Source organism: Loa loa (assembly GCF_000183805.2).
Source record: "Loa loa unplaced genomic scaffold supercont3.16, whole genome shotgun sequence".
Classification (NCBI taxonomy): Eukaryota; Metazoa; Nematoda; class Chromadorea; order Rhabditida; family Onchocercidae; genus Loa; species Loa loa.
The window spans coordinates 221,936-233,363 of NW_018108196.1; the positions used below are offsets into that span (position 1 = coordinate 221,936).

General features: G+C 31.6%; 3 protein-coding genes across 3 annotated transcripts; 1 reads left to right on the top strand and 2 right to left on the bottom strand.

Annotated features, from left to right (window-relative positions):
- Positions 1-437: 437 nt before the first annotated feature.
- Positions 438-2,380, bottom strand: LOAG_00170 (hypothetical protein; the record flags this gene model as incomplete). The annotated part of the gene is given in 6 exon segments (XM_003135710.1): positions 438-494; positions 887-941; positions 1,379-1,410; positions 1,560-1,628; positions 1,640-1,737; positions 2,353-2,380. 6 exon segments carry the CDS (start codon positions 2,378-2,380, stop codon positions 438-440), a joined length of 339 nt encoding a protein of 112 aa, XP_003135758.1.
- A 1,214-nt stretch (positions 2,381-3,594) lies between these two features.
- Positions 3,595-4,736, bottom strand: LOAG_00171 (hypothetical protein; the record flags this gene model as incomplete). The annotated part of the gene is made up of 5 exons (XM_003135711.1): positions 3,595-3,706; positions 3,776-4,134; positions 4,219-4,286; positions 4,354-4,502; positions 4,705-4,736. 5 exons carry the CDS (start codon positions 4,734-4,736, stop codon positions 3,595-3,597), a joined length of 720 nt encoding a protein of 239 aa, XP_003135759.1.
- Positions 4,737-9,972: 5,236 nt separating this feature from the next.
- LOAG_00172 (hypothetical protein) lies at positions 9,973-11,174 on the top strand (the record flags this gene model as incomplete). The annotated part of the gene is made up of 5 exons (XM_003135712.1): positions 9,973-10,108; positions 10,278-10,339; positions 10,435-10,585; positions 10,930-10,997; positions 11,142-11,174. The coding sequence occupies 5 exons, from the start codon at positions 9,973-9,975 to the stop codon at positions 11,172-11,174; spliced, it is 450 nt and encodes a 149-aa protein (XP_003135760.1).
- Positions 11,175-11,428: the final 254 nt, after the last annotated feature.

The window sequence follows — 11,428 nt, forward strand, 5'->3', positions numbered from 1 at the left end:
TGAACAATCTCCACTGCTATTCATGGTGATGATCAAATGAAACCTGTTATTTTGGCAAAAGGGCTGTTGGGAAAGAAAACCAATGCGGTTATAATGTTGTCGTTGCCTGCTATCCATGCCTGCGTGTTTCTTGATGGTTGGCTCACCAATGTTTGCATAAATTGAAATTCAATTAAAATCTGTTAAATCAAAATCATTCCCTTTGTGAACGGTGATCTGAATGACCGATAGTTCAAGAGATACTTGGAACAAGAAAATTCCAAATAGGACATATTACGTTTCCATATTAATCTTATTCTAAGGAATAATGTATTATTAGATTTCGGAAACGATTTACAACATAAATAAATGTAAGGCAAATAACAATTCTTTGAATTCTCCGTAGTTCAGCATGTATTCGAGATACAACAGATGCTCCGAAAATGTCATTTCGTTCATTAGTAAGAGCCGAAAAATTGTTGAAGAATGTTGACAACTATGTTGGCAAGTTGACTCTATAATAATTTCAAAACAAAAAGTAATTAACATGATGACGAATGATACATCAGGTGCTTAAGGTCATGAATAGTTCAAATGACGAATAATAAAATGGTCGTTGAGTAACCTTAACAAGATGATACTTGCCAATATTTAAAGGAAAACATGTCATTCATCATATCATTCAGAAACAATCATTCAAACAATATTCAACATATCATTCAGAAACATATCATTCACATCTTTAAGCGTTATCTGAACTACTTCGATAAAGTTTCACAAACTCTATCAAGTCAATTTTTCTTTTTGCAATTACCGCTGTAGAACGAAAAGTGAAAATAACATATGCTCACATTGATCACCAGTTGACAATGAAAGTAAGGTCGATTAATGAATTATAAGTGATAACTTGGGTAGGGTTGGTAGATGAAATGGGTAGGTTGAGAGAATTATCGTCCTTATTACTGAAATTTTCTTTTAATCCAACCATTCCATGTTCACTCTATACTAGCAGCAAGAGGAGCAACATTTCTACAGTATAATTAATAATAGATAAATGTGAAATATAAAAAGAGAGTTAAAAAAGATGATAAGAGAGACATGGGACCAACCTTACTAAAAAACAGGTTCCCATGCACGAAGGACGTGATTTTTGTTTCTTCTTATGAGCAAAACTTATGAACTGATTTAAAAATTGATTGGTTATGTATGCCACTTCGGAATGAAATTGATGGCGCTAAGAGTGTTTAAAAATATTGCGCTCTCTAAATGACTTCTAGTAACCACGAAGTTGTTGTTTTTTTTTCTTTTTATTAACTTCATAATTACTCGCAGCATCTATTTATCATTAAGTATGTCAGTTTTTAGCAATAATAGCACAGATTTAGTAAACTCAACTCACAATAGACGAATGGTTAACTTGAAATTAAATATCTGAAAAATACAAAAAAATTTAAAAGCTTCAGATAGCACTTCAAAACATTTATGCTGAAATTTTACTTGGAAATGAAGCATAGGAATATCTCACAAACCTTTCATTTTCTTAGATTGAGTGCTGTTTGTCACGAATTTAATACAATTACACAACTGATGCGTGACATTACTACTCGAAGTGAATTCACAATGTGAGAAATCATTTCAGTAGGAAGTCTCTGAAATAAACTTCAACAGTATCAGGTGTTACAGACATGATGATCAAAAATGGAAATCGTCGCTGAATAAGGAAGTCAGTGAAGATTGTAACTGTTAAAATATTAATCGCTGAAAAATTAATAAATTGTCAGAGAGGACGATCAAAATTAAATAGAAATTTTCAGTAAGTTTAGAAAAGTTTGCAGTTTGTGTCGTCGTTTGTTGTTTTGATTGCGTTTTTGAAAAAACGACGTATTTTCTGTTTATTAAAGCTCTTATACCTATCAAAATGTTTTTGACAAGGTTTATAGTTTAATTATTTAAAGTATTAATTAATTATAAATCTGATTAATTATAAATCTTTATTGATGATTGATTTCTACAAAATTCAGCAACTTTTAAGAATAAAAGTATGATAAAATAGTTTCAAATTGCCAAATTGTTTTCAAGTATCCGTGCTTGTCATTCCCTTGGTTCTATTAAATAATTGATATTATAATCTTAGTCTCATTGTTAAAAGTTATTAATTTAACAATTAAATTTATAGCAATGTTGAGATGTCTAACAATCAATAGCCTGCCGATTTACTTCCTTGATTCGATTTACTAAATGTGGAAATGTGAAGATTCAAACTAGAATAGATTCGATACTGAGAGTTTTTGGAAAAGTGCAAAAGAGAATTCATGGGGGTCAAAAAATCACTTTTTTTTCCTTCAAATACTCTCTTTCAATTTATGAACTCACTTTCCAACATGGCTTGAATGCAAATCATCATTTAGAAGAATAAAATTTGGCGAAGTACCCATCGATCTAATGCAATTGCATCCGACTGTATGACGTCTTGCAGAGTGCTATTTTTAAAAAATGTTGGAACGGCATGAAACTGTTTTGTCGTAAATATCGTCAAAGCATATTTTGCTGATCTGTTATCTGTTTTATGGTTAAAGTTTTGGTGGAATGCAAATCGGTTATTTTTAATAGTACTTTTAAGATTTTTCTTCCAAGTTCTTCAACAGCTGAAATATCGATGATTTCTAGATGCCAAATATTCGTGATTGATTGGCCCAGAATTGTCTATTCTTTTTTGTTTTCTTGGCAAGCAGATATTGCAAGTTCGAGATGAATTTGCTCATTAATTTTATTAATTTGGACTTCTGCCAATACTGCCTATATCACTACATGCCGAAAGATTTGACATACCGCCATGAAATAACTGGTTATTTAGAGTAATATTGGGGTCGCTTTCGAGAATAAGTTATCATGTTAAAACGAAGCGCAGCAATTCTGGATTTCTTGTCGCAGTCCATCAATTTCAGCACAAGAAATTAAGATGTGGTTACGGGATTGGTAATGCCTAATGCATGAGATTGTGATAAATATCAGGATGACCGATAGGGTAATAACTTCGATTAGAACCAAGAAAACGAGCTGCAGCCTGTATTTTCACCAAAGAATGGCTCTCAATATTTGTAATGCCACGGATAATTGTATCATGACGAGTTCCACTTAATAGATATTTGCTTTCTGTAATGATATTTGCATAATGAAAGAATTATTCTTTTATAATATTTAAGGATCTAAAACTGACATCACTTCATCTGCAAATGGCCCTCATTTTATCTAATCCGTTGTCATATCAGTTCCAGTTGATAGAAACATACTGATTTAAACATATTCGGTTAGTCTTCAGGCATATCTAAATTTTAGATACTTATCATATAACATAAATTATGTTAATTTGATTCGTCTTTTCCTTGACACTTTTGTTTTAATTAGCAAAAGTTATGGAAGATATATTCAGGATAGCATGCTGAATGAATCTGTTCATTAAAAGCCGAAGAAATTATAAATTCGCCCAAATTTAGTACAAGATCAGTTATTCAAAATAAATTTTAATCACCTGAAAAATGAAGGAAATTGATCAAAAGTTTACCAAAGTAAATAACTTCATCAGGTGACTCGAGAATCGTTAGCACGCCACTTACGTCATATGAAAGGTAGTGAGTGATCTTTGTTATTCTCTAATGATTCCGAAGAAACATCCTTTTCTACTACTCTATTGGTGAAGGAATTCCATTTTGCTCGTCGTTGATAAATGCTGGAATACGTGAAGAAATGCAAGTTAATAAACAAATATGCGAATACATCAAGATGACTAACAGATTACCTTAGTTCTACTTGTATTTCCTCTTCAGAGTTCCTCTGCGTTGGATGTATGGATGGTGGCAATGGATCGCTACTCACCAGATCGAATCCATAATCATTAGCTGTAGATATAAAAAACAGTTCTTCTGTTTTCGATGCTTCTGTGATGGCTGTCAACGACTGCGAATATGCTGGCAATGTTATCAAATCAAGCTCTCTGGTTGCTGCATTCCATGATTCTTTACTTGTTATTTCTACTGCTATTCCCGGTGTCACTTGTGCTGCTAATGTTCTTTTTGTTGGTGGTGCCTGAACAAATGCATCTGTGGACCTGCTTCTTTTTGTGTCACGCTCTTTATTTTTTGGACAATGGACATACGGCTGGAAGAGAAGAAAAAGAAAAGATGAAATTTTATCAAATTTGATGTCTACTGCATATTACCTGAGCTGAATTTTCTGGAAAACCGAAATCAGGATATGATTTCCTTCACCATCTTCCACATAGCAGTTTTGTACCAATATTTGAATGTTTTCTGAAATATTTGGTCAGGGATGAAAAACTGAGCTTCAGAATCAAAACCATAAATATTTATATGTTACCACCATAACATTTCCAAACGTGGTAAACAGTTTCTCCAAGTGATGCATAACGGATAAGTGGTCCCTCGATTGAATTCCGCTTGATCTGATAGTTGCATCTAGATCCTGTCAAGTCAAATTGTGGTTCTAGATCAGATGGTACGGAATCCCTGAAAATTTTCATCTTAACTTGTACTTATCCGAAAATACAGGCATTGAAATATTCAGTACTATAATAATGAAAATAATAATGAAAATATAATAATGAAAATTATACGTTATATAATAATGAAAAAAAATAATAATGAAAATTATACGTTGGGAATAACTTCAACTGATAGGTGTCGAAATGTTATCCACACTATATCTTACTGAAAGTGACTGCTGAAGATCCTCGACGACATCTGTCTTTTGGTAAACACAGTGAGCACAATAGGATCGGTCACTATCAGTGATGAAAGACGGAGTAGTTGTACAGTTATGCAAATCTTATAGATGAAAGACGCCGAATTTTTTTAAAATTGCTTGAAAGCATTTAACAGAAAATAAAAGCTCGTAATCTTTCTTGACTAAGAAACTTTAGAAATGAAAACTTTAGAATTAACTTTAGAATTGATGCTGTTTTTTCCCGTGAAATGCATGAAACAGAACGACAGGTTAATTAAAGTTAAAAAGACTACCCAAGCAATACTGTACCGTTTTCTTGACTGTCATACCGACAATCCCCAAGTGACAGTGCGAGTTGATTTGTGTTCCTGGAAGCACAATCTGGATCGTCTATATGATCTTCTGCATAGATATGAGATGGATTTAATTTACTCGTTCGAACGAACAGCTTTTAGAGCGACTTGTTTGAGAAATAATTTTGCAGCATATTCTTCAGGGTATATTTGATGAAAGAATGTATTCCATGTGTTGCATTATCTGTAGATTTAAGTGATTAGATGAAAAAAAGTCGAGATAAAATTAAGCATGTACAAGTATGGACAGAAGAATCAAATTAAAAGTAGTGGTTGAGCATCCATTTATTTTTATGCTTACATTTAAGGCAAGTGATTCACCTGTCATGCATTGAGTTTCTTCCTAATGTGGGGTGGGGAATGAGCCGCTCAACTGCTTATGAAAATTTCACCTAATCACAATAAGAACCTAAGAAAGTTGGTGAAGTCGAGAAAAGAGACACAACTTTTTCTGAACCAGAAAAATCACAAAGTATCAAGATTACTTGCAGAATTTTAGATTCCCTATCTTTTCCGCATAGGGCTGGGATTTTTCGACAACGAATGAGTAGGTTAGTAATCCATTCATCTTATGGCCGAATCATATATGTTAAATGATAAAGTGATGAAGTTATTCACTTGAATTAAAATAAGATACTTCAATAAGAATTCGTCCCGGTTCGCATGTAACAATTGGTTTTTGAAGAATCGCGTTAGGATACATTACTTTGAAGCAGCTGCTGCTCAGAATCTGCAATTTGCGCTCTTTAAGAAAAAATAAATAAATTTTATGGTTCCATCGAATACCAATTCTTCATGTGACATTATCTGTATTGTTCGAGTAATAACTTACTGTTATGATAATCATCAGCAGAAAAAAGTTAATTGCATATTGATAATTCCTGAAAGTTTTGTCAAAAATATGCTTATTTTTAATGGTTTCATAATTAAAATTACGTATTAAATGCTCAGCAGCGCAAATTTTATGCAAATATTAATTAATAAATGAGCAAAGAAATTAGTAGTTTGTTGTTATTGGCGCATAAATACGATAAATTTGCATGCTAATCGTAAACTTCAAATTCTTTTCAGCATTATGCGCCAACTTCAATTGGAAATGGATTATTGGTTTAACTAATTAAGGAAATTCAATTAACAAGATTTGAATTACTTTGACAAGTAATGTAAGTAATATATGTGTTTACTTAGAATAGAATAACGTTCTGCGACAATATATATTGATGTAATCACAAGGAATACAAAAAAAGAAAACATGCAGTGACGTCCTTTTACAAAATCTAAGTCAGTTAAAATATTTTGTATGAACACTCTTCAGGATGAATGCCACTTCAAAAATAAAATCCGATTTGTTCAGACTCGATCAGGAATCGTTCCTTGTCGCTTCAGTTCGATCGTAGCGAAACACGAACACTACAACCTGTTAGTTTTACTATTATAAAATATTTGAAGATGATGTGACCACTTATATTTAAAACATGAATCTCTTCATCACCTTTCACATTTATTATCCCTTAAAGCCCTTTACAAAGTTTTCATTCCTCAACTTTTCATCTTTTGCATATCTCTTTCTTCTTCATTTTATTAACGTACTAGTATCCTCCATTTATATCCTGTCTTTACTTTAATCGAAATTCCTGAAATTCAGTTGCACTAATTTATCGAACCGGAATTTCTCAAATTCCTACCCTTCAATCCTTTCTGAATTATAAAGAAAATCAGGTGATCATACCAATTTTTTTACATTAAAGATTTTGCGGAATCCTAAAGAGAATCGTTAAATATTCCTGGAATTTTCATCTTGATTTCCAAATTTTATAAAACTGGAAACAATTTAACGATGAGCCATCCATTTCAACTGATGAAAAGTCCGAAAATTAACGATTTTTTGCTATGATTCTATTGATAGAGTGCTTGAAGAGATATGCAAAAGATGGAAAGTTATTTTCAATTTTTCATCTTTTGCATATCTCTTCTTTTTTGCTTTTTTTTTTTCCTCGTTTTCATTGCAAATGCTGTTTTACCGTGGCAGATAAAGCAATAAGAGAAAAGGTAGTGGAGAGATTTACGTTCAGTTCACGCTTCCATAAATCTATCGCTTTGCTTGTTGTATTTATCAATTGGCCATTTTGTCTCCTTAGTGTTTTGGATGTGAAATTTGAATTTATCAAGTTATTCAAAGACTGGCATCGATAACAGATAGCCGAAATACAATTTTTCTGCCTTTTTAAAGATAAAACTGGGTTTCGGAAAAATCGTTAAACAACTGATTACTATAAGATTTAAAATTTATTTTCTCTTATCATTTTACTTTTTTCCTTTCATTTTTCAACGAGTAAAACTGTAGTCAGTGATTCAAACAATTAAGGAATGAATATAATTAGATAAAAATTCCCCTCTTTTGCCATTTTCTTGGGAATTATCATAACTCTTTCTCCATTAGTTCCTCTTCCAGTTTGGGTCACATTTTGGCTTTCAATAAGACAAGACAGATTTGAACTCAAAATGCTTAAAAAATGTATTTATAATCAAAAATATCAGGATAACGAAAAATTTTCTCCTGAAAATAATAAATGATCATGAAAAGGTTCATTGGTCTTCTCATTTCAGACAAATAAACATTAATGAAATTTAACGGTCAAGGAAAAGGATCAAACTAATTGAATCACACCTGTGACACTTTAAACAGAACAAAATGCTTGTGATGATAATATCAAAAGCGGTGAAGATGTGGAAGATTTAAATTTGAAAAAGAAGAAAATTGATGATAATGCAATATTTCTTCAATATGTAACAAACTCACCTCACCATGTATTAAATATGCATGTATTAAGAAAGTCGTAAATGCAAAAAACAAAGAGAGAGATAGAATTTTCAACAAAGTATCCTATGAAAAGGGGCTTTGAAAACAATGTTGAATAAAGCTGAACAAGAGAAACATATGTTAATGCTAATGCAGGAAACTAATCTAGTAGAATTTGAGGAGGAATTATTGGAAAAGTATCGATGGCTTAATTAAGCGTGTCGGCATTCTTTCAGTAATTAAGAATATGGTGAGTCTGAACAGATAACCAAATAGAATGATGAAGAACTCTGAACAAAGGTTTGAAAATGCAACTTTTTAGTATAGATGTAAATACACGTTTCATCATAAAAGTGTCATACCATCTTTTTGAAAATTGCGCATAACGTCTTGGCTCATAACATAGAGAAAAGTATTGTGAATGTAAATTTGGATCTTCCCCTTTCATTATAAAAGGTTTGAAGGTTATCATTCCAATAGGCTATTCATAATACTATTTTTAATTATAATATATGTACGATGATTAATAAAGCATTGAACCATCCATCCTTTTTTTGGGAACTCTTTTAAATTTAGTGGTATTTTTAAAGCGGAAAGGTAATTGAAATTTACGGAAATTATGCAAATTACTTTATTTCTTCTTTTTATGACGAAAGAATTTAATTTAAGCGTTATTTCTAAATTTCGTTCAAAGAAACGGTTAGTTCCTTCTGATGCCAACAGTACGAAAGTTACCGCAGCAAAAATCTGCAAAAGGTATGAAAAACAATATGAAATACTCGTAGGTTATATTATCACATTATCTTTACTACCGCGAAAAAGTAATGTTTTATGTAGCAAAATCTCAGTTCTCTAGACTAATTAAAGTATTTTTAATTTAACTGTAGAAGACATTGGATGTTTCCAAACGTCATATAAATTAAATTAGAAAAAGTGCGCCTTTGTGTAAAATATTCAGGTTCAAAACCAGAACCAGCAAAAAATAAACCTAATGCTTTTGTTGACAGGCACCACGTGAACGAAAAGAGTTGCCTAATACTGTTGAAAATATTGCCACCACAAGAGATTCATTTCAGTGAACAAAGATCAAGAAGGAAAACTGCATGATAAACTCAAATTGTGGAGAAACTTCACTGTTGGTAATATATTATGGATGTACAAAGAGTTCTCAAATTTGAAATTTGCCTGAATTCCACTTATAATTATCAATTGAAATGAAAATTAACGGCCATATGGTTAATGATGATTAACTATTTTAGGATGGAAAAAGAATAGTAACATTACTGTTACAGTAAACCGAACGTGAGTTGTAGCAGTGTTGTATTAATTAATTAACTATTTAAACTCATCATCTTGTTTGTATTCGTTCTGTTGGTTAAATAATAGTTTTTAATTATTTGTGAAGATAGCGACCTTAACTTTGCGGCTCTTCCGTTACTTTGATTGCACTTCAGACTGTTCATTACTTTGAAATAGCATGACTTGCTTAATATTTCCAATTATCTTGCAAAATAAATCACTTACAAATGGATTCTCACTGTACTTTTTTGCCTCTAAGACAAGTTGTAAAACAATGCAATCATTCTTGATAAATCTGATCCAACTTGAAGAATTTTTTGTTTTTTATTCAAACTGAACAAGAATGTTGTTCATAAAGAAAAACATATTGAATGAATGATTTTATAGGGGAGATTAACAGTTACTCACATTTCCAAAATTTTATTCCGTTGATTTCAGGTGTTCCAAATGTTCATATAATTTTCTTCGTGATCATTAATTGTTAAATTGTGCCAAAATGAATTTTTTTTTAAAGTTTATTAGCTTAATACTGATAAATTTTCTTTTCCAGTATCAATCAACATTTCAACGGTAATGATGAACACAACGTTATCTATGCAGGTTATTAAGATTTTTCATTTTTATTTCATAAGTTGATCACCATTGAATAACATGACTAACCGCTCTATGACTTGAAGTTCAAAGAGGGTATAACAGAACCTACCTATTATTCTTTTGAATATCATGACTGCTGATAAGCTTCAGGATTACTGATAATCACTTCCAGGTATCCCAAACGAGATTGCAACAAAGTTAGTGCTAATGTTGATGGGATTTATGGTTACGCTAATCTTTATTTGCATGTTTGTGATACTTTCCATATATATTTATTACAAAGAAAAAGGCGAAGAACTCTTTACGGATAAAGGTGGACCAGCAAAAGTGAAACTCGACAAAGGTAAAAAGGAGTAAGCTGAACAAAAATTAACAAATTCTTTACTGTTTGATACAATGTAGAACAATGCAGAAAATTTTACATTAATTTACATCGAAAATCTTTTTTTGATATCAACATTGCGAAAAATTGATTACTGTAAGCAAATTCTAACTGAAATAATCAATTTCAGCCCATTCCCCATATATTATAACTCCGGAACAGAAGTTCACTCAACAGTTCTTATCCACTGAGGTAATAAGAAGCAAAGAATTGAAAACTTATTGGACTCAAGAATTTAAATTATTTCATTATAATTTCTATTTCTAAAGTTTGTTGAATATTTACAGGTGACGTTTGTTGAATGTTCGGCAAATGATATCGTTCAATTATTACGTTACATGGCTTCATATGGTGAATTCTCAGAAGACGTAATTTACCAAACACCACGAAGCTTTTTCCGTTTGGTGACGCGTGGTAAAACAAAATTTGATAAGAACGGTAGGTCCACTTGTACTAATCTATCGTGATCCCTATGTAGGACCACCAAAGTGATCGTATCTTTACTGTAACATTTTCGGCTGCATTAAAATTCATATTCGTGCGATTATTAATTCTTCCAATATTTTCGGTTCAATAATTGTAATTTTTCTTTGCAAATAAATTACTAGTGCAATTACTTTGAATACCGAAAATTGCAGTGGGATAGATTCGGGAAGTCATTAAGAGATAATCTATTAGTTTTTTAATTTCGATCAAATGGTTCTGCAGTGAAATAAGAAATTCATATAAACTTAACATTTTGTTATAGTATTCAATGTAAACTGCAAAAATGCAAGTTTCAGATTCTAAAAGTGAGCTGGAAACGGCACCAAAATCAGGATCAAAACTGGAAATACGCGATGGAAACCAGGTCAGTTTCTTTCAGTTTCTTTCACATTGCTGTACCTGTGCTTTTATGCTAAAAGAAACAGATTTTAAAATGTAAAATAAAAAGTAATTGTAATAAATTTTTAACTAGCAATAATATTTCCTTATAAAATGTATTAACTTTCAGGCTTCAAATATAATCAACAAATCGAAGAAGTAAACCTGTCTGATTTCTCGCACCATTTAAATCTGTTTAGCTTCTCCTTTTCTATTTCAAAACTACGTTTTTCGAACCTTTGCGTCAGTTTACCTGACTTAGCACAACTTCAGAAATTGACAAATTTCAAATTTACGAAAAATTTGCATTTTCCATTGAGGACAACAGAGAACATGGCGATGATTCTCGATAAAAACTGATTAGCTTCAAATTCTATTTGCAGAAGTATACAACGGCACGATATTTCATCTTCTAAA